This window comes from Arachis hypogaea, chromosome 4 (genome assembly GCF_003086295.3).
Source record: "Arachis hypogaea cultivar Tifrunner chromosome 4, arahy.Tifrunner.gnm2.J5K5, whole genome shotgun sequence".
Classification (NCBI taxonomy): domain Eukaryota; kingdom Viridiplantae; phylum Streptophyta; class Magnoliopsida; order Fabales; family Fabaceae; genus Arachis; species Arachis hypogaea.
The window spans coordinates 88,189,890-88,214,138 of NC_092039.1; the positions used below are offsets into that span (position 1 = coordinate 88,189,890).

Sequence of the window (24,249 nt, forward strand, 5' to 3'; positions counted from 1 at the left end):
AATTTTTTTAAATTTATAAATTTAAATTATATTATTGAAAAAAATTAATTACATTAATTTTAAGAATTTTAATTAATTAATTAAGTGGGACCACAACAGGAACTACAGTTAGTTTCTTCTAATGGAGAAAAAAGAGATGTTTTGAGTTTTTATTTACTGTTTATGACGCAAAAGCTGATGTGGAGTTACTTTTTATGACAGGTGACCATAAACAGGAATTGGGATGAGTTCTCTATTGGAGATAGTCTAAAACCATATATACATTATGTGATTCTAACTCCTAGGTTGATGATGACTTGACAAAGCAGCAATACCTTTTTTTATCTCAGTTTTTGTCCCCTATTTTTTTAGAGGTAACATATTTGTATTATAATTGTATAGTATTTATTAAAAAAACTAAATTATAATTAATCAGATCCACTTTATCGACTCTATTTTGGAGATATTTTCTATCAATTTTTTTGGAGAGTGGAGTGACAAGAGTTAGGTGAGCGTAGTTTTAGAACATTTTTTCTCTTGCATATGCTCCATTCTTAGAGACTGCTTTATTCTTCATTAGTCATAACTTTGTTCTGTTTCAGCTGGCTATTAATTGGTTTGGCTGCAGATGAGAACCTATTCAATATCGTTCTTGGAGGGATTCTATAAGTTTATACTCTTAATTTTTCTGTCTATAATTTAATATCCACCTTTTTTTTTTTGAAAATTTTGATATTTTTTTTTTTGGTTTTTCATTATAGGATATGCTTTCTAAATATTATGCTAAAATTCTGCATAGACATGATTTTTGTAAATATATTTATATAAACAATATATTCCATACCTGTGAACCTAAAATTTCTTAGGATGATTAAAGTTTTTCAATTTTTTTTAGGGGACAAGCCCTGTTCACTGCTACTAGTGCTGTTATGGAAGGAAAGAGTTTAGCATCTCAAATATCTAAAAAAATGGTAGTAGTTTCTGTTTCTTTTTATCTATTTAGTTTGTAGAGATTAAGTTATAAACTTATAATGTGTAATTCTAAATGTTGTACTTCAATACTTTTCAGGTTGCACTATCAAGTGGACTGCTTTTCATTGTTTTTTGTATCCAATATTCTTCTCTCTGCTGGATTAATGAAGGCTTTCTATTGGTTAGTAATTGTTGATTATTCTTAATGTATGTGAGATTGTAGCAAACTAGTTCTTTAGCACGTTGGGTTGGCTGCCAATAAACAAATTATTGTAGTACAAACACCAAATTCATCATAAAAAGTTAAATTAAATAGATTGTTCAATTTTTACATGTAGAAACAATTCAAATTTCAATTTTTGTCTTGTTTCATGCATATGTAAATTTGATTGATGTAATTTGTTTAAATTTTTGTTCATTTCATATCAATTATTAATTTTTTTTAAGTTAAATAATCTTTAGTATGATTGATGTAATTTGTTCAATCAATAATAATGGTTTATAGTTTCAAAATCTATTTAGTTTCAACTTTAAATGGTTTGTAACCGTTCAATTTATTGTAATTTTTTTATTTAAAATTTTATTTTTTGTGATAGTTTTAAACCTCTACAAAAATTTCAAATAAATTATCGAAAAATTTAACTTAAAACCCCCCAAAAAGCAGACAAAAAATTATCATTAAATTATGTCCTGAAAATTCTGCAAAATCATCACAAATAAGAACCTCAAATTTTGGAAGTTTGAGAAACTCCCACTAATTAGTGGGAGTTTCAAACCGCCACAAATCAACTTGAATCTTACAGTGGCACGTTATCAAAAGCATTCATCTTTATATATATCTTGTCAAGACAATGAAAAAAGAGATTATCCTTTTAACATGGCAAATTCCAAAAAATATTCTTTTTTATTCTTTTAAGCCTTTAAACCGTCAACTGCTTTGCAAGGATATTTTTCGAGTTTTCTTAATTTGGAAAAATAACTGTACCCAATAGTCACTAAGAAGGACTTCTCAGTTATGTGAAACTATCAAAGAAGTACTTATTTGTGTCTATATTCGTGGTTATGTGGTGACCATCGAAGATGTTTCATAGATCTATTATTCCACCCTAACAAGTTATCAAAGCTTGGGAAATCATTATTAGCAAAAAATAATGTAGCATGTAAGGCAAAATATTTTACCGTCAACAGAACCATGATCATCAACTAATGCATTCTCATAATTTTCTTAAGCAGCAATTGCTAAAAAATATCAATAATTTTTTTCAGACATCTTAAGAGTAGGAATTACCATAGACGTTTAAGAGATATTTTCTCACACAGTATTAGAAAGAAAAATTATAAATATATAGCATCACTGGTGATAGATATACTAAGAGTGAAACTTAAAATCTCAAATGGATTGAAACCATTAGTTGTTAAACTAAGGTATATGTTACGAGAATCTTTAACAAATTTTGGATACTTTATATCAAACTGCTTCCATGTTCTATTATCTCTCGAATGTCTTAATTTTTATGCGGATAACTTTAGTCAAAATGTTATTATACGAGTCCTATTATTTTAGAAAATATGTATAACTTTCTCAACAGTCGAGTAAGATGGAAGTATCGTCTTAACACGTTTGCGAGTATTAGTTTTTTTTTTCTCGTTATCCTTGATCATAACTCTTGTATTGTTATTATTGTTCTTTTCTACTTTATATCGAAATGTATTATAAAAACGTGCACTTACAAACTAAATAACTCTTATTTAAATAATTCATAATCAATTTTATTCACACTTAAATCTTTCATAGTCACAAATAATTATTTACTTTTAATAGTAATTACTAATATACCCAAACCAAATATGTTTAAGCAACAGCTAGTGCGTGCAATTGTTTGAGTATCTCTATCCAAGTGTAAGATTAAACCAAGTTTCAAGAAATGATCATGTTATTGCCTGTAATTTGAAGCCTAATTACTTGATTTGTAGCTTATATAAACTTTGAGTAGAAGCAAAACAAATAGCAAATTAAGAGAACATTATAATAAGAAAAGTTGAGATCATCAAATTTTAACCATCACATTTTGCTTTTGATTATTCAAAAAGAAAGCATTGCAAATTCCTCCTTTGACTAACACTTGTGAACTGCTTCTTAATTATCCCTAATCCAATTCAATCCCACCCAACCAACCAAACATGACAACCGACCGAACAGTTTCTACTCTCCACATAACAAACCCCAAAGTACACATTCTTTATTTTCCCCTCTCACGTCATCAACACATCAAAAGAATCTCACGATTAAATTTTTTATTTAACAAAAAAAGGGGAAAAATCTTATTGGAGGAGAAAAGCCCAATAATGAATCCAGACCCACAAAGTCAACATTTTGGAAGATCAGACGGTGGTGGTTGGAGCTTCTGGTTGGGCTCAGGTCCATCTAATACTAGCCATGCCATTATCAATCCCCAGCTTGTATGAATGTCTAGGTGACAGTGCATGAACCATACGCCTATTCATCACACGGCAAAGAAAATGAACATGAAATCACATTGAATCAATTATGACATAGCAAATGAGAGAAAAAAAAAAAAGAAAAGAAACAACACTGATGTCTATTTCTAATATTTTTAATTTTTTAGAAATACAATAAGCCAAAGACAAATTTTAAACACTATATCTCAGTAAATAATGATATTGTACCATTTTCTAGAAATAATCAAATCCAAAATTATATACAAATTAAAAAGTAAATTATTAAAATGATACTCAAAAATTTATATCACTGACAAAAAAAATTCTAAAAGCTGTTAACGACAAATAAACTCCTGAAATATTAAAAAATGTAATTAAAAATTAGATATTAAATATATTTAAAAAAAATTAGAGATCAAATTTTGATATAAATTTTTACAATTATTATTAGAAAAATAAGATCTTTTCATCCTTAAATTTTAATAAATTATCAAGTAAATTTTTTAAAAAATTTTTTATTGTGAATTACTATATTTATTTAGAGATTAAATTTTGTTATGAATTTTTTTGTATATTGTTTAAATATTTATTTTAATATTATCACAAAAATTTAAATTAAATGAATAAATTATTTGTTAAATATAATTTTTTTGTTATTTAAAAATATAATAATTATTGATTATTTATATAATATTTTTAAATTATTCAAAAATTATTTATTCAATAATATATTTTAATAATATTTTTGTTAGCGGTTGAATTTTTTAGATACGAAATTAGTAGTTGATGCCAAATTAAAAAGCGACAACACTGATGTGAACTAATAACTAATGTACAATGATAATGTCACTCTATCTAGTTCTTTGTTACAGAAAGTGACAATGCCCAATTACGTGTTACATTCGTGAATTTTGGACTAGAGATACGTGTCTTAAATTTGACCTGATTATTATAAGAAAGCATAAAGTGTGCGATTTAATTATTCACTTCCATTAAATGTTGAATCTTGGATTTATGAATATCACTCTACCGCAGCCTTTATCTCGAAGAAACTGGTAAGATTCAATAAAGTAAGTAACAACTATTGCCTTTTTTAACTTGCTTAAAACAATAAGTTAATTAAGGTTGCAAAGGTATACAGGAATTAAATAGATGCACCTAGCCTTTCCTTCCTTTATTTATTAACAGTGTCATTTTAATTTATTCTTTGTTAAAAAGTGAAAAACAGTAAAAATAATAAAATTTTACTTTCTATTTTCATTTTTTATTTTTACTGTTTTTTTATAAAATTAAAAAAATAAAAAACTCTAAAAATAAAAAAAAAAAAAATGCAAACTAAATGCAATTTTAATTTTTTAAAATTTTTAAAACACGAATTGAATTTTTTTATTTATAATTATCTCCATACTAAATTAAAACAGGTCACTTTTCTATAATCGAGAATAATACAACAATAATTTTTATATAAAAAAAATTCAGCCACTAGCTATTCCTGCTCTTGCTCTTATATAAGGACTACAATTTCAAAATGTTCATAAATTTATTGGATAATATAGGAAAATGAAAAATATCACATAAAACTATAAAAGAGATCATAGAGATGCTACTTATGTCAGCATCATTTTAAAGTTTAAGGTGATACCGCAATGTCAATCATTTTTTTTCTTGTAATACTAGATTATGACAGACGTTCAAAGTCGTTCAACAACCACCAAATATATATATCATGTAGGCACCTATATCATGCTCAACCTAGAATTTGAAGGTTATAGAATAATATTTTTCTTCACAATTTAAAGTTGATTATAAAGAGGGTTTTACTTTACTATCATCATTAATAAACAAATTGTCTTACGATAAACAGTAATTTAAATAACAATATCCTTTACTTATAAATTAAAATTGTAAAAAGTTAATTTATTTATGTAATATAATGAAATTATAATATTTTTTACAAAGAAATTGTGATTTCTCTAGATAAATTGAATAAGAAAGAAATCTATATATTGAAAAGTTTTGATTTTAGAGTTACATTATGTATTTATTGAAAAAATTAATTAATCTATGTAGTACTGGTAAACTAAAATAGTATGATTTAGTAATTTACTTTTTATATACAAGCATGATTGATTTCTCTTATTAACAGAGTATAATTTCAAATACATAGACCAGGAGAGTATAAAATGCTGCAGCTAGCGAGCACCTAATTAATGAACACATGCATGCATGCGCACGTGGATTTGATAATACGTGTGATGAAATCATTTTTTTTAAAAAAAAATTTAAATTGATAAAAAAAACATGTAAATTATTATATCTTTAATAATTTGTGTAGTACTAGGAAACTAACCGGGGTTATCTGCTTGAAACCGAATTGCAATCCATCCGGCTGCTGGAACTCCAGCAGTGTTCCTCTGAACAGGATCCACAAGATTAAACTTCTCAGGGTCTTTGTTTTCATCATAGTTCCCGAAACCTTGCCCAACAACAAAGAAATCATAGCCATGAAGATGAAGAGGGTGGCTCTCAGCACCAAGAATACTAGTACCCTGCAACACCACCTGTACACTAGTGTTGAAATTCAGAACCACCAACTTCGTATCATTTGTAACCATTGTGTTATTCGGTGGAGTTCCTGTGTAATTGAAAGGGTTGATTGGAACGGAAGGAAAATCTGTCTTGAAAACACCGTTTGATCGTTTTGAATAGTAGGCTTGGATTAAAGACAACGAATGCGGAAGCGCGAAAGAGATGTTGTTTACGGAAGCTGCGAATTTCGTGTTGTTGGTTGGTCCTTGGCATGTTGTGTTCTTAGGGCAAGGACTAGTCCCTAATCCTACAGTGAAGAAGAATTTCTTGTCCACCATTTTAGGTACCTTTGAAGGGAACTTATCATTCCCTAAGCTTTTAAACTTCGCGGTGAATTTTGTAACGAAATCTGTTGCGTTTATTGGCGGAAGTGTTGGTTGAAGAAGGGGGAGGTTTTGAGGAGTGGGTTTGTGAGAAGGGTGGGTGTATTCGAGGATGGCGGCGGCAGTGGAGTTGTCGAAGGTGCCGCTGCCGGTGAAATAGGGCCTAACAGCCATGAGGAAAGTGGCGTTGGGGGATTTGGGTTTGGTCTTTAGGAGAACGTTTGTGGTTTGGCCTGGGGCTATTAGGATTGTGTGTGTTTCAAATGGTTTTGTGTATGAAGCATCTGCTTCAACAACTACGAGTGTGTGATTTGCTATGCTGAAGAAGAGTTCTTCGTTGAGTGCAGCGTTGATTATCCTTAGAAGATATGTTTTTCCGGCCTTCACCTTTAGCTTTAATGTATCTGCATACAAATAAAACTACATGATTATGGATTTATTAATTTGTGATAATATATCAAAATGAAGAATCACGGTCTAAGTTTTGTTATTTGATAATTGATCCTATCGAATAAATTTTTATTCATAACAAATTTTATTAATTCAACTGTAAAATTGTGTCATATATTATCTTAATAATTAAAAAAATACAATGTACATATAAAAAATTAGACACTAAATTAATTAATTATTATATATTTATGTATAAATTTATATAATTTAATTTATTTTTAATATATATTTTATATTAATAATTAATTTTAATATACATTTAATACGTTTGTATAATCAAATTTATCAAGTTTTAGAAAATTTGAATTTTAATAAATATATAATTTAATAATCATATTCACTTATATATATATTTTAATATATATATATAATTAAAATATTATATTTTGACATGTCAAACTGTGTAAACTGATCTCTTATAAAATGTCATATTTCTCTTTATAATAGGTTTGAATGAAAGAATTGAACCTGACAATTGACAAGTTTGTTGTGGTTAATTATTAAACATTGTACTTCAGTTAAAATGAGAAGGCAAAAAGCAAAAGATCTAAATATTTAGCGAAGTCATCATTGATCCACTGCGGCTAAAATGCCTTGTCAATTCCACGCTCTATCTTTTCAACTTCAAATTAACTTTAATTATTTAATTTTCAAATTGCACCTTTTAATTTCATTTTTTGTTTGGTTATACCTTTATTAGAGGAACAATTATAGAAAGGCCCCGGAAGACCATTGATGGTGTAAGCATCTGAAACATTGGGTCCCCCTCCTGTTTGAAGGGCCTGACTTATAACTGCTTCTGGGTCAACGTTGAACCATTCCCCTGAAGTCCCACAACTTGGCCAGTTAGTTAATAATTATATTCTTCACCAAAAAAATAAAATAATTATATTACACGACAATAAAAAAATAATGTAAATTTAAACTAGATTTTGAATTCTTGATACATTAATTAATTTAATATATCATAAAAAAAGTGACGTTTATTTTAAAATCCTCCATTTTAAATAAATATCACTTCGACTTTTTTTATATATTTAAAAATTAATGTATATAAATTTAAGATAGTTCTAAATTCAGATACCTTAATTTTTAATGTATTATAAAATAAAAGCGACAATTAGTTTAAAATAGAGGGAGTTGGTTAGAATATATTAATTTTCAAATAATAGATATAAAATACATATATGAGGTGTGATGCTATATAAATAATACCGAAAATGATAGGGATTTCTTTATGTGGTTTCTCAAACGGATAAGGGACTTTATGCTTAGGGAGGATTATGATGGGTCCATAAATGGTGGCTCTAAGCCATGAAATGTGAGCATGCCAAAGAAGGGTTCCCCTTTGGCCAGTAATGGTAAAATTGTATGTGTAGGACTGATTGCTTTGTATGGGACACTGTGTCACATATGCTGGTCCATCTGCCCAACCACTTGTTATCTGCCGAATCCCATGCCTGCAAAATTAAACTCGTGTGTAATTATAGTTTTAAATTACAGTTATAATTATGAGTGCAGTTGTACTTATGCTCTAATTATTCTAATGTGTGAATAAATCATATATATGTAATGGTGGCAGTTAGAGTCATTATGATATTATTACAAATAATGTAATGGGCATCATCCCAGTTCACAATAGCAATATTAGAAGAGTCGCAACTATTGTTTTAATTAATCAGCAATTTGGGTTGGCTTCAAAATAAACAATGAGAACAAAAAGCAAACATACCAATGAATGGTTACATTGTTGGAGACATGGTTAACCACCTTAACCAACACCCTATCACCTTCCCTTGCCACTAATGGTGGTCCTGGGAATTTGCCATTCACACTCAGAATAGGCCTTGTGTGGCACAATCTTGTGACGTTCAAATACTCAATCTTAACATGGAAAAGGGTAGCATAAAAAATTAGTATATGGTGTATGCAGTGATGAATAAAATAATGCAATTGATAGAAAGAACTAATAAACTTTCAGAAGCTAAGCATGAGTTTGTTAAATATTGTACATTGAATGTATAGTGCCTTGTTATGCCAACTGCAAACTCAGAAAATAAAGTTACAACCCAAAAACCAAAGACAAGAACTCTCATAGATGCAAATGATGGGAGGTGGAGAAAGTCCATTATGCAATTTCTTGTGTATGTGTTTTATGGTTGGGATGACTAAGCTCACTTCCGACTTCATATATATAGTGAGGATATTCCAAAAATAACGAGACACTTTAATTTGATCTTTGTTATTTTATTTTATTTTTTTGTTTTGTGGTGGTAATGTCTGGTGGACATAACTTTAGGTCTAGCTGAATTTTAGAGTGGATGTGAAGTAATAATTTTGAGGTGCATGCCATCTAGTACATACTTAAGATTTTTGATATCACAATGACTCTTATAACATTGGATGAGTGAATACACGGTCTTGTCTCCAAAAACAGTATATAACATAAAAAGTTTGCTTTTAGTGTAAAGACTAAAGTGCTTAACGTGGATGCACTTGGAGTGCACCGTCCTTGTACAATAACTTAATACCGTTCATTTTGATTTTAGTGAGAATAAAAATAGTCGTTAAAAAATATTTTATTGACAATTTAATATTAGTCATTTTATATTTTATATTTAAAAAATTTTAATAACAATTGTATAATTATACAATTATACAATTGTCAATAAAAATATTTTTAATAGTCATAAAAAATATATAATTACTATTATAATATATAATAATAACAATAAATATATAATTGTTGTAAAAACATAAATTAAATAAGTTTTATAATAATTATTATATAGTGAATTCTATCAAACTCTATAAATTAAAAAGTGAGTTACTCTTTATGACATGTCTTTTTATTATTAAATGAAATGAATTGATTTATCATGATTAATTTAAATAACTTTTAATCTAGTATAAATTTTGTTAATTTAATTAATTAATCATGATGTAATTTTTTTTCGAAATATAAAATTATTAAAAAAATTAATTTGTAATTTTTTTAAATTATACATTTATTAATCAATTTCAATCACAAAATATAAAAAATTTCGAAAGAGAAAGAATAAATAAAAAAGTTCAAGAGGCACACAAAATTTAAAATTTTCAAAATTTTTTCTTTTGTTTTCTTAAATTTTTTTGAAAAAAATAAAAAATATAAAATAAAACCTCTCTAATCATTTTTAGTTATAGTATAACTTTTCTTAATTTAACCGAAATTTTATTAACCTAATCAATTAACTATGATAGAACCTTTTTACAAATTATAAAAATAATTAGAGAAGTTTTATTTTATATTTTATTATTTTTTTCAAAAATTTAAGAAAGCAAGAGAGAGAAAATTTTAAAAATTTTAAACTTTTTGTGCCTCTTGAATGTTTTTTATTTATTCTTTGTCTTTTTTGAGATTTTTTGCGATTGAAATTGATTAATAAATATATAATTTGAGAAAAAATAAAAAAGTATAAAATTAAAATTTTTAATAATTTTTATAATTTACAAAAAAAAGTTATATCATGGTTAATTAATTAAATTAATAAAATTTAGCTTAAATTAAAGTTAAAGTTAATCATGATAAGTCAATTAATTTTATTTCAGTTAATAATAAGAAGATATATTACAAAGAGTAATTTATCCTCTAATTTAAAGAGAGTTAGATAGTATTCATCTATATATATTATTATCACTAAAAATTTATCACTAAAAATAATTTTTATTGTAGTGTGTTAAATTATGAAAGTGTATATATCAGAATAAAAAAAATAAAAAAACAGAAGATGATGATAAAAAAGAAGAAGAAGAAGTAGCAGAAGATGAGGAGAAAGAAGAAGAATTTTAAATTATGTAGAACTTATCAGAATAAAAATACACCAAAATTTATTAATACATACACATAATTTTTTTAGCTTTTACACCAAAATTTTGCTACAAAAATACAAAAATATCTTCTTTAATGCTGTATTTTGTTATTCTACTTTTTTTCTTATTTTTTATTTCTTTTAGTTGAATTAATGTAGCTTTATCCTTTTGCTAGTAATTTATAGCATTATGTGTTTTTTTCTTTTTTGTTTGATATTTTTGTTTTTATTCTTGTTAAGAGTGTAAAACAAGAAGAAACTTGAGATGGTAAAATAAGAAGAAAAGATAAATAAGAAAAAAAGAAGATGACGATAAAAAAGAAGCAGCAATAAAAGATGAAAAGGAGGAAGATGAAGAATTTTAATTTATATAAAAGTTATCAAAATAAAAATACACCAAAATTTTTTTTTAACAAAAATACATAAATTTCTTAGTTTTTATATCGAGACTTTGTTACAAAAGCAAAAAAATGTCTTTTTAATGCTGCATTTTCGTTTTTTTTTAATTTTTTTTAGTTAAATGAATGTAGGTTCATTGTTTTTATTCTTGTTAAGAGAGTAAAACAAGAAGAAACTTAAAAAGATAAAACAAGAAGAAAACGATACGTAAGAAAAAAAAGATGATGACGATGAAAACGAAGAAGTAGTTGCAAGATCTAGAGTAATTTATTATGGCCTAACGCAAGTAGTTATGGAATGAATAACACTTTAGTACTGCGACATCTCATTAGCAAGTTAATGTGCAGAAATAATCAGATAAATTGTGTTCATTTTGGTCAGGTTGTAAATAATATTCTCCCTCACCTTGAAGAAGGAAGGGTTGGATCCCTCATCGTTGTGCTGAATTTTGAATTAAACAGAACTTATCAGAATAAAATACACCAAAATTTCTTAACAAACATATATAAATTTTTTAATTTTTACACCGAAATTATTTAATGATTGTGACACACAAACTTAATTCGAAAATAAGCACATAAACAAAACTGAATCATGAATAAAAGCATATAAATTAATTTTATTTGGATCAGACAATGTCATTAATATGACAAAAATTCAACGATAACGATAAAGAAAATGACGATGACCAGGGACGGATTCAGAAAGTTAAGTATGAAGGGGCCGAATTTTAGATAATTTTTTTTCATTTCATAAAAATAATTAACATATAGTTATTAGAGTTAGTTTTCCAAAAAATTTATCAAATATATATATAATTATAAATTTTTTTCACAATTTTATTTTTAATATGATAGTTACATAAAAAATATAACAATATCAATAGTACATTATAAAATTATAAAGTACCAATAATTTATAGCGTGCTTAGTTAAAAAAGATCACATATCTTATTAATTAAAATTAATTATTTAAAAAATTTTAAAAATTTGAAAATAAATAATAAATTATTAATTATTTGAAAGACACAATACCTTTATAAAATACAAGATATAAGATATTTTTATAAAATTTTTCTTTCAACAACGTAAATTTAAAAGAAAAATAAATATTTTTTATAAGAAAAAAAATATGTAAAATACATAATATGATTACTAAAATATAACTACCTAGGTTATTATTAATATAATAATATAAATTTTAAAGATGTTAATATAAAATAAACAAATGATTTTTTTAAAATAAATATAGAGATTATTATATAAAAACTAATTTGAAAGTTACAAAGACTTGAGGGTATGATATTAAATTAATTAAGTTAAAATTATTAGTGAATTAAACAATTAAAACATAAATCTATCACATAATAAAAAATAATACATATGAAAATATTAAATTATATAATATTTTTATTTTTTTAAATACATATCTCATATATAAATATAATTTCTAAAAATTTTGGGGGCCGAGGCCACTACTTGCTCCCCTCTAGGTCCGTCCCTGACAATAACGATAACAATAATGACGATGATGATGATGATAGAGAAGGACTAGGAGGAAAATGAATGAAAAGAAGAAGTCACATGAAAACATGGAAGAGGAGGAGAAGAAAGTAGTGATAGTTGTGGTGACGATAACAATGAAAAAGAAAAAAGAATAAAAAAGAAGAAGAAAAAATAATAACCGAAATGATAGTAAGAAGAAGAAAAAGAAGAAGCCTAATTTGAAAAACAGTTAAGAAAAAAAAGAAGTTGCGTGATTCAAAAAGTGATTATAATAAATTTAAGTAGTCTTGGTTAAATATTTTATTTGGAGTTAAATTTGATTAGACTTTATTAAGTATTTTATTTTGATGTTGAAATTTATTCTTAGAAGTGTACACGTTAAAGTAGTGGATTACCTTTTAAAATTGGATTAACACTAAATCAATTTAAATTTAAAACTACCCACTAATTTTAGCGTCTTTACTTTTCAATGTTTTTATTCTAAGTTCAGTTACTAATATTACGTCACGGTTACTTAACATCTTTAAAAAGTTTTATTTGATATACAACAATTGTTTAAAATCAATATATAACAATTGTTCAAAATAAATTTGACTAGACTAATTTAAATAATAATAAATTATACTAATTTTATTTTTTAAATCGATCCAAATTATATTATAAAAAATATTATCTCGTTTACACTATAAACGAGATATATTTTTTTATAAACTCTTTATATTTCGTTTGTAAACAAAATCTAATCAATTAAAATCTTACGGTCTATAATGTAACCGAGATATAATTATATACTTATTTTATTTACACTATACATAAAATATAATATAATTTAAATATAAAATTACTGTCTAAATTACATATGTTATTAAATAAAATATTTAATTTATATATTTACATAAAAAATCCGGTCAAAAATATATGTTACACTATTTTATTCGGTTTTACGTGAGTTTTACTAAGCTATGAATTAATTTTTTTACTTTTTAGAAAACATAAAATGGCACCAGTATTTTGACTATAGAATTTTTTTAAATTTAATTTAAAAAATGTCATTGACCATTTTATTAAAAAATACTTTTTTTTTAAAAAAATTTAACAATACTAAATGGCATTGTCGTTTTGTCTTTTATTTTTTTTCAATTTTAAAAAATAAAAAACGACATCGCTGTTTCGTTATTTAAATAAATAAAAAAATTAAAATTATGACATTCTTATATTTCGGTATACATAATGAGTTATTTTAGGAGATAATATTCTTCTGAATTCAATATTAAAAAAATATTATTCTTTCTACATTTCGAGTTCTACTTACACTTAACGTCTTTTCACCGAAAACAAAAAGAAAAAAATTACACCCAACGTCGTCGAAATTCCTTGTACCTTGAGCTTAAGCTTAGATGTGGGTGTATATGTTGCCTTTAATCTTAATTTTCTCATCTTGTGCTTCGTCAAGTTCAATTCCTCAAAAAGGCGGGTTACATCAGTTTATTTCAACTTTACAATTTGTATTTAATTTATGTATTTATTTGGTTCACTGTGTGGCCTTTTTGTTTTTAAGTTATAACAAGGTTTTAAAAAATATCAGATTGACTGATTGAATTGATCCGATCGAAAACCACCAACAATTCGATTTTGATTTGATGGTTAAAACTATCACTGTAAAAATCCAATTAAGATTGTTGAATTGACTGATCAGTCAAACCGAATCAAAATCTGGTTAATTTTTAATTTTCAACCAAAAAATAAATAAAAAAGAAGCCTTTCTTTCTATCTCTCACACCACGCATCTCCTTTCTTCTCTAAAAAAAAACCTAACTTCCAATATTGCTCTCTTCTTTAAGCTGTGTCACCGCCACTATCGTGATCTGCACCGCCACCATTTGCATTGCGCCCATAGTTGTCGACACATGTCTGCTCGCCATGCTTTCTTGTCAGTTTTGAGCTTCCATGTCTGTGCTAAGCTTCCGCTGCCTATGTATCACCGTGCTTTCGCCGCTGTCCTCCCTCTTCGTTGCTTCATCGAGCTTGTCTCAAGCTCTCGTTTCTGCTCCAGTCCGCTGTTATCGCCATGCTTTGGCCTCTGTTTTGGTCGAGCTTCTACCGTTGTTCGGCCCTTATTTGAGCTCTTTCTCCGACACGTGTTTGAGGCTTCGAGCTCCCACATCATTTGTTCAAGTTTCAAAATGTGTGAAGTGATTTCTTTTTTTGTTCTTTTTTGTATTTGGATTGCTGCCTCTTCTTTTTTGCTATTGTTACTGGGTTTTAATTATTTTAAATGTTGTTGTGGTGATGATTATTGTTATTGTTAATTTGGTAATTTATAAAATTGTTGTTGAGGTGCTGTTCTACGACTCTGTGATTATTAGATTGCTGTATTTTTGTCCAATTATTAATTTGAATAATTATTTTGATCTTACTTGATGTTTTTGATCATGTTAATTTGGTAATTTGAAAAATTGTTATTGATGTGCTATTTTTTGACTCTATGATTGTTAGGTTACTGTATTTTTGTCCAATTATCAATTTAAATAATTATTCTGATTTGAGTTTATTTTTCTAATCTTGCTAATTTGTTAATTTGATAAATTATTGTTCTTATGGTGCTGTTTTGATTTTCTAATTCACAAAAAAAATATTGAATACCGTTGGATTTACTATTAGAATTAGCGTCAGACGTTAGTAATGGATTTACCGATAGATTTACCGGCAGATATGACAATAAATTCGTCGAATAAAAAGGTTATTGTTGGTGCACGAAATTGTGATCTCAATGGTGCCAACAACTTGGTACGCACAATTGTAATATCACTCTTTTTCACAACTTCGCACAACTAACCAACAAGTGCACTGGGTCGTCCAAGTAATAAACCTTACGTGAGTAAGGGTCGATCCCACGGAGATTGTCGGCTTGAAGCAAGCTATGGTCATCTGGTGAATCTCAGTCAGGCGGATTCTAATAGTTATAATAATTTTTCAATATAAAGATAAATAAAACGTAGAATAAAGATAGAGATACTTATGTAAATCATTCGTGGGAATTTCAGATAAGTGTATGGAGATGCTTTATCCCTCTTGAATCTCTACTTTCCTACTGCTTTCATCCAATCATTCTTACTCCTTTCCATGGCAAGTTGTATGTTGGGTTTCACTGTTGTCAATGGCTACCTCCCGTCCTCTCAGTGAAAATGATCCAAATGCGCTGTCACAGCACGGCTAATCATCTGTCGGTTCTCGATCATGTTGGAATAGAATCCAGGATTCTTTTGCGTCTGTCACTACGCCCAACACTCGCGAGTTTGAAGCTCGTCACAGTCATCCCATCTCAGATCCTACTCAGAATACCACAGACAAGGTTTAGACTTTCTGGATCTTAGGAATGGCCGCCAATAATTCTAGCTTATACCACGAAGACTTTGATCTCACGGAATGGGAGGCTCGGTTGTCAGGCGAGGCAACCATGCGTCGTGGGTCAGGAATCCAAGAGATACACACTCTAACTTTCGCAGGTAGAACGGAAGTGGTTGTCAGGCACGCATTCATAAGTGATAATAGTGATGAGTGTCACGGATCATCACATTCATCAGATTGAAGTGCAAATGAATATCTTAGAATAAGAATAAGCGTGAATTGAATAGAAGAACAACAGTACTTTGCATTAATACTCGAGGTACAACAGAGCTCCACACCTTAATCTATGGTGTGTAGAAACTCTACCGTTGAAAATACATAAGAACAAGGTCTAGGCATGGCCGAATGGCCAGCCTCCCCAAATAGCCTGTGAATACAAAAATAGGGAATCAGACTAAAATGGTCAAAAAGAGACCCCTAGTACAATAGTAAAAAGTTCTATTTATACTAAACTAGTTACTAGGGTTTACAGAAATAAGTCTAAGTGCAGAAATCCACTTTTGGGGCCCACTTTGGTGTGTGCTTGGGCTGAGCTTGAGCTTTACACGTGCAGAGGCTTCTCTTGGGGTTAAACGCCAAGTTGTAACATGTTTTTGGCGTTTAACTCTGGTTTGTGACGTGTTTCTAGCGTTTTACTCCATAATGCAGCATGGAACTGGCATTGAACGCTAGTTTGCATCATCTAAACTCGAATAAAGTATAAACTATTATATATTGCTGGAAAGGCTTGGATGTATACTTTCCAACGCAATGGAGATCGCACCATTTGGAGTTCTTTAGCTCCAGAAAATCCATTTTGAGTGAAGGAAGGTCAGAATCCAACAACATCTGTAGTCCTTTTTCAGCCTCCTCTCAGATTTTTGCTCAGGTCCCTCAATTTCAGCCAGAAAATACCTGAAATCACAAAAAAAATACACAAACTCATAGTAAAGTCTAGAAATGTGAATTTTGCATAAAAACTAATAAAAACATCCATAAAAGTAGCTAGATCCTACTAAAAACTACCTAAAAACAATGCCAAAAAGCGTATAAATTATCTGCTCATCACAACACCAAACTTAAATTGTTGCTTGTCCCCAAGCAACTGAAAATCAAATAGGATAAAAAGAAGAGAATATACTATAAATCTCAAAATATCAATGAATATTAGTTATAATTAGATGAGCGGGACTTGTAGCTTTTTGCTTCTGAACAGTTTTGGCATCTCACTTTATCCTTAGAAGTTTAGAATGATTGGCATCCATAGGAACTCAGAGTTCAGATAGTGTTATTGATTCTCCTAGTTAAGTATGTTGATTCTTTGGTGCGCGAAATTGTGAACAATACTTTTTCACAACTCTCATAATCCCCGGTAATGGCTCCAAAAACGTGGTAGCTCAATACCATGGCATTACACAACTTCGCACAACTAACCAGCAAGTGCACTGGGTCGTCCAAGTAATAAACCTTACGCGAGTAAGGGTCGATCCCACGGAGATTGTTAGTATTGAAGCAAGCTATGGTCATCTTGTAAATCTTAGTCAGGCAAACTCAAATGGTAATGGTGATGAACGAAAATAACATAAAAGATAAGGATAGAGATACTTATGTAATTCATTGGCAGGAACTTCAGATAAGCGCATGAAGATGCCTTCCCTTCCGTCTCTCTGCTTTCCTACTGTCTTCATCCAATCCTTCTTACTCCTTTCCATGGCAAGCTTAAGCAAGGGTTTCACCGTTGTCAGTGGCTACCTCCCATCCTCTCAGTGAAAGCGATTGCATATGCTCTGTCACAGCATAGCGGAATTCATCTGTCGGTTCTCAATCAGACCGGAATAGAATCCAGTGATTCTTTTGCGTCTGTCACTAACGCCCCGCCCTCAGGAGTTTGAAGCACGTCACAGTCATTCAATCATTGAATCCTACTCAGAATACCACAGACAAGGTTAGACCTTCCGGATTCTCTTGAATGCTGCCATCAGTTCTCGCCTATACCACGAAGACTCTGATCTCACGGAATGGTTGGCTCGTTTGTCAGACGAGCACTCGGTTGTCAGGCGATCAACCATGCATCGTGCAATCAGGAATCCAAGAGATATTCGCTAGGGCCTTGATCGCTTGTAGAACAAGAGTGGTTGTCAGTCACTTTGTTCATGGGTGAGAATGGTGATGAGTGTCAATCATCACCTTCATCAAGTTGAAGAACAAGTGATATCTTGGATAAAGAACAAGCGGAATTGAATGGAAGAACAATAGTAATTGCATTAATACTCGAGGTACAGCAGAGCTCCACACCTTAATCTATGGTGTGTAGAAACTCCACCGTTGAAAATACATAAGCATGAGGTCTAGGCATGGCCGAATGGCCAGCCTCCCAATGATCTAAGATAGCATACCAAATGAAGATAGCTACCAAAGTCTCTATCATGATCTAAGAACTCGATGTCCAAAGATGAAAATACAATAGTAAAAGGTCCTACTTATAGAAAACTAGTAGCCTAAGGTTTACAGAGATGAGTAAATGACATAAAAATCCACTTCCGGGCCCACTTGGTGTGTGCTTGGGCTGAGCATTGAAGCATTTTTCGTGCAGAGACTCTTCTTGGAGTTAAACGCCAGCTTTAGTGCCAGTTTGGGCGTTTAACTCCCATTTGGGTGCCAGTTCCAGCGTTTAACGCTGGGATTTCTTGAGGTGACTTTGAACGCCGGTTTGGGCCATCAAATCTTGGGCAAAGTATGGACTATCATATATTGCTGGAAAGCCCAGGATGTCTACTTTCCAACGCCGTTGAGAGCGCGCCAATTGGGCTTCTTTAGCTCCAGAAAATTCACTTCGAGTGCAGGGAGGTCAGAATCCAACAGCATCTGCAGTCCTTTTTGGTCTCTGAATCAGATTTTTGCTCAGGTCCCTCAATTTCAGCCAGAAAATACCTGAAATCACAGAAAAACACACAAACTCATAGTAAAGTCCAGAAAAGTGAATTTTAACTAAAAACTAATAAAAATATACTAAAAACTAACTAGATCCTACTGAAAACATACTAAAAATAATGCCAAAAAGTATACAAATTATCCGCTCATCACAACACCAAACTTAAATTGTTGCTTGTCCCCAAGCAACTGAAAATCTAATAAGATAAAAAGAAGAGAATATGCAATGAATTCCAAAAACATCTATGAAGATCAGTATTAATTAGATGAGCGGGGCTTTTAGCTTTTTGCCTCTGAATAGTTTTGGCATCTCACTCTATCCTTTGAAATTCAGAATGGTTAGCTTCTTTAGGAACTTAGAATCCAGATAGTGTTAATGATTCTCTTAGTGAAGTATGATGATTCTTGAACATAGCTATTTATTGAGTCTTGGCTGTGGCCCAAAGCACTCTGTCTTCCAGTATTACCACCGGATACATACATGCCACAAACACATAATTGGGTGAACCTTTTCAGATTGTGACTCAGCTTTGCTAAAGTCCCCAATTAGAGGTGTCCAGGGTTCTTAAGCACACTCTTATTTGCCTTGGATCACAACTCTTTATTCTCTATTTTTTTCGTTTTCTTCTCTTTTTTTTTTCGATTTTTTTTTGAATAGCTTTTTCTTGCTTCAAGAATCATTTTAATGATTTTTCAGATCCTCAGTAACATGTCTCCTTTTTCATCATTCTTTCAAGAGCCAACATTCATGAACCACAAATTCAAGATACACATGCACTGTTTAAGCATACATTCAGAGAACAAAAATATTGCCACCACATCAAAATAATTAAACTGTTATAAAATTCAAAATTCATGCAATTCTTCCTTTTTCAATTAAGCACATTTTTATTTAAGAAAGGTGATGGATTCATAGGACATTAATAACTTTAAGGCATAGACACTAAGACACTAATGATCACAAGACACAAACATGGATAAACATAAGCATAAAATTCGAAAAACAGAAGAATAAAGAACAAGGAAATCAAAGAACGGGTCCACCTTAGTGATGGCGGCTCTTTCTTGCTCTTGAAGATCCTATGGAGTGCTTGAGCTCTTCAATGTCTCTTCCTTGTCTTTGTTGCTCCTCCCTCATGATTCTTTGATCTTCTCTAATCTCATGAAGGATGATGGAGTGTTCTTGGTGCTCCACCCTTAGTTGTCCCATGTTGGAACTCAATTCTCCTAGGGAGGTGTTTAGTTGCTCCCAATAGTTTTGTGGAGGAAAGTGCATCCCTTGAGGAATCTCAGGGATTTCATGATGAGTGGGATCTCTTGTGTGCTCCATCCTCTTCTTAGTGATGGGCTTGTCCTCCTCAATGGGGGTGTCTCCCTCTATGTCAACTCCAACTGAATAACAGAGGTGACAAATGAGATGAGGAAAGGCTAACCTTGCCAAGGTAGAGGACTTGTCCGCCACCTTATAGAGTTCTTGGGCTATAACCTCATGAACCTCTATTTCTTCTCCAATCATGATGCTATGGATCATGATAGCCCGGTCTATGGTAACTTCGGACCGGTTGCTAGTGGGAATGATTGAGCGTTGTATGAACTCTAACCATCCTCTAGCCACGGGCTTGAGGTCATGCCTTCTCAATTGAACCAGATTTCCTCTTGAATCTTGCTTCCATTGGGCGCCCTCTTCACATATGACTGTGAGGACTTGGTCCAACCTTTGATCAAAGTTGACCCTTCTTGTGTAAGGATGTTCATCTCCTTGCATCATAGGCAAGTTGAACGCCACCCTCACACTCTCCGGACTAAAATCCAAGTATTTCCCCCGAACCATAGTAAGATAATTCTTTGGATTCGGGTTCACACTTTGGTCATGGTTCTTGGTGATCCATGCATTTGCATAGAACTCTTGAACCATCAAGATTCTGACTTGTTGAATGGGGTTGGTAAGAACTTCCCAACCTCTTCTTCGGATCTCATGTCGGATCTCCGGATATTCACCCTTTTTGAGTGAAAAAGGGACCTCGGGGATCACCTTCTTCAAGGCCACAACTTCATAGAAATGGTCTTGGTGCACCCTTGAGATGAATCTCTCCATCTCCCATGACTCGGAGGTGGAAGCTTTTGCCTTCCCTTTCCTCTTTCTAGAGGTTTCTCCGGCCTTGGATGCCATAAATGGTTATGGAAAAACAAAAAGCAATGCTTTTACCACACCAAACTTAAAATGTTTGCTCGTCCTCGAGCAAAAGAAGAAAGAAGAGAGTAAAAGAAGAAGAAATGAGGAAGAGGGAGATGGTGGTGTGTTCGGCCAAAGAGGGGGAGAAGTGGTGTTTAGGTTGTGTGAAAATGAAGGGTTGAAGAAGGGTATATATAGGAGAGAGGGGGGAAAAGGTTCGGCCATTATGGGTGGGTTTGGGAGGGAAAGTGGTTTGAATTTGAAGGGTGAGGTTGGTAGGGATTTATGAAGGATGGATGTGAGTGGTGAAGAGAAAGATGGGATTTGATAGGTGAAGGGTTTTTGGGGAAGAGGTGTTGAGGTGATTGGTGAATGGGGGAAGAAGAGAGAGAGTGGTGGTGGGGTCCTGTGGGGTCCACAGATCCTGTGGTGTCAAGGAAAAGTCATCCCTGCACCAAATGGCATCAAAATTCACGTTTTGAGCCAATTCTGGCGTTAAACGCCGGGCTGGTGTCCATTCCTGGCGTTTAACGCCAGGTTCTTGCCCTTTCCTGGCGTTTAACGCCAGTCTGGTGCCCCTTTCTGGCGTTAAACGCCCAGAATGGTGCCAGACTGGGCGTTAAACGCCCAACTGCTAGGCTTACTGGCGTTTAAACGCCAGCAGCATCTTCCTCCAGGGTGTGCTGTTTTTCTTCCTGTTTTTCATTCTGTTTTTGCTTTTTCAGTTAATTTTGTGACTTCTCATGATCATCAACCTACAAAAAAGATAAAATAACAAAAGAAAATAATTAAATATAAAACATTGGGTTGCCTCCCAACAAGCGCTTCTTTATTGTCACTAGCTTGACAGAGGACTCTCATGGAGCCTCAGAAATGCTCAGAACCGTGTTGGAACTTCCCAACACCAAACTTAGAGTTTGAATGTGGGGGTTCAACACCAAACTTAGAGTTTGGTTATGGCCTCCCAACACCAAACTTAGAGTTTGACTGTGGGGGCTCTGTTTGGCTCTGTTTTGAGAGAAGCTCTTCATGCTTCCTCTCCATGATGACAGAGGGATATCCTTGGGCCTTAAACACCAAGGATTCTTCATTCACTTGAATGATCAACTCTCCTCTATCAACATCAATCACAGCCTTTGCTGTGGCTAGGAAGGGTCTGCCAAGGATGATGGATTCATCCATGTTCTTCCCAGTCTCTAGGACTATGAAATCAGTAGGGATGTAATGGTCTTCAACTTTAACAAGAACATCCTCTACAAGTCCATAGGCTTGTTTTCTTGAGTTGTCTGCCATCTCTAGTGAGATTTTTGCAGCTTGCACCTCTAAGATCCCTAATTTCTCCATTACAGAGAGGGGCATGAGGTTTACACTTGACCCTAAGTCACACAAGGCCTTCTTGAAGGTCATAGTGCCTATGGTACAAGGTATAGAAAACTTCCCAGGATCCTGCCTCTTTTGAGGTAGTTTCTGCCTAGACAAGTCTTTCAGTTCTTTGGTGAGCAAAGGGAATTCATCCTCCCAAGTCTCATTTCCAAATAACTTGTCATTTAACTTCATGATTGCTCCAAGGTATTTAGCAACTTGCTCCTCAGTGACATACTCATCCTCTTCAGAGGAAGAATACTCATCAGAGCTCATGAATGGCAGAAGTAAGTCCAATGGAATCTCTATGGTCTCAATTTGAGCTTCAGATTCCCTTGGTTCCTCATTGGGGAACTCATTGGAGGCCAGTGGACGCCCAAAGAGGCCTTCCTCAGTGGCGTTTACTGCCTCTTCTCCCTCCCAGAATTCGGCCATGTTGATGACTTTGCACTCTCTTTTTGGATTTTCTTCTGTATTGCTTGGGAGAGTACTTGGAGGGAGTTCAGTAATTTTCTTGCTCAGCTGACCCACTTGTCCTTCCAAATTTCTGATGGAGGACCTTGTTTCAGTCATGAGACTTTGAGTGGTTTTGATCAGATCAGAGACCATGGTAGCTAAGTCAGAGGTATTATGCTTAGAGCTCTCTGTCTGTTGCTGAGAAGATGATGGAAAAGGCTTGCTATTAAACCTGTTTCTTCCACCATTATTGTTATTGAAACCTTGTTGAGGTCTCTGTTGATCCTTCCATGAAAGATTTGGATGATTCCTCCATGAAGGATTATAGGTGTTTCCATAGGGTTCTCCCATGTAATTCACCTCCTCTATTGAAGGGTTCTCAGGATCATAAGCTTCTTCCTCAGATGAAGCTTCCTTAGTACTGTTTGGTGCATTTTGCATTCCAGACAGACTTTGAGAAATCATATTGACTTGTTGAGTCAATATTTTGTTCTGAGCCAATATGGCATTCAGAGTGTCAATCTCAAGAACTCCTTTCTTTTGACTAGTCCCATTGTTCACAGGATTTCTTTCAGAAGTGTACATGAATTGGTTATTTGCAACCATTTCAATCAGTTCTTGAGCTTCAGTAGGCGTCTTCTTCAGATGAAGAGATCCTCCAGAAGAGCTATCCAAAGACATCTTGGATAGTTCAGAGAGACCATCATAGAAAATACCTATGATGCTCCATTCAGAAAGCATATCAGTGGGACACTTTCTGATTAATTGTTTGTATCTTTCCCAAGCTTCATAGAGGGATTCTCCTTCCTTCTGTCTGAAGGTTTGGACTTCCACTCTAAGCTTACTCAATTTTTGAGGTGGAAAGAACTTTGCCAAGAAGGCATTGACTAGCTTTTCCCAAGAGTCCAGGCTTTCTTTAGGTTGAGAATCCAACCATGTTCTAGCTCTGTCTCTTACAGCAAAAGGGAATAGCATAAGTCTGTAGACCTCAGGGTCAACCCCATTAGTCTTGACTGTGTCACAGATTTGCAAGAACTCAGCTAAAAACTGATGAGGATCTTCCAGTGGAAGTCCATGGAACTTGCAATTCTGTTGCATTAGAGAAACTAATTGAGGCTTAAGCTCAAAGTTGTTTGCTCCAATGGCAGGGATAGAGATGCTTCTCCCATAGAAATCGGGAGTAGGTGCAGTGAAGTCACCCAGCACCTTCCTTGCATTGTTGGCATTGTTGTTGTTTTCGGCTGCCATTTGTTCTTCTTCTTTGAAGAGTTCGTTCAGGTGCTCTAAAGAGAGTTGTTCTTTGGCTTCTCTTAGCTTTCTCTTCAAGGTCCTTTCAGGTTCAGGATCAGCCTCAACAAGAATGCCTTTGTCTTTGCTCCTGCTCATAAGAAAGATAAGGGAACAAGAAA

The 24,249-nt window shown here is 32.1% G+C and overlaps 1 protein-coding gene and 1 non-coding gene across 2 annotated transcripts; one reads left to right on the forward strand and one right to left on the reverse strand.

Annotated features, from left to right (window-relative positions):
- Positions 1 to 2,999: 2,999 nt before the first annotated feature.
- Positions 3,000 to 8,951, reverse strand: LOC112796942 (laccase-17). Its single transcript, XM_025839634.2, has 6 exons — positions 8,789 to 8,951; positions 8,509 to 8,660; positions 7,992 to 8,236; positions 7,468 to 7,599; positions 5,762 to 6,727; positions 3,000 to 3,448 (listed from the first exon to the last, which is right to left on the reverse strand). Exons 1-6 carry the CDS (start codon positions 8,903 to 8,905, stop codon positions 3,318 to 3,320), a joined length of 1,743 nt encoding a protein of 580 aa, XP_025695419.1. The 5' UTR covers positions 8,906 to 8,951; the 3' UTR covers positions 3,000 to 3,317.
- Positions 8,952 to 23,575: 14,624 nt separating this feature from the next.
- LOC112798830 (small nucleolar RNA R71) lies at positions 23,576 to 23,683 on the forward strand. The gene has a single exon (XR_003200427.1). It is a non-coding gene; the product is annotated as a small nucleolar RNA R71 (small nucleolar RNA).
- Positions 23,684 to 24,249: the final 566 nt, after the last annotated feature.

Coding starts and splice junctions, on each gene's coding strand:
- LOC112796942 (XM_025839634.2), bottom strand. CDS start 8,905: ATGGACTTTCTCCACCTCCCATCATTTGCATCTATGAGAGTTCTTGTC. Junction 8,237..8,508: donor AACAATGTAACCATTCATTG/GTATGTTTGCTT, acceptor TTAATTTTGCAG/GCATGGGATTCGGCAGATAA. Junction 6,728..7,467: donor TAATTGTTCCTCTAATAAAG/GTATAACCAAAC, acceptor ATTTGTATGCAG/ATACATTAAAGCTAAAGGTG.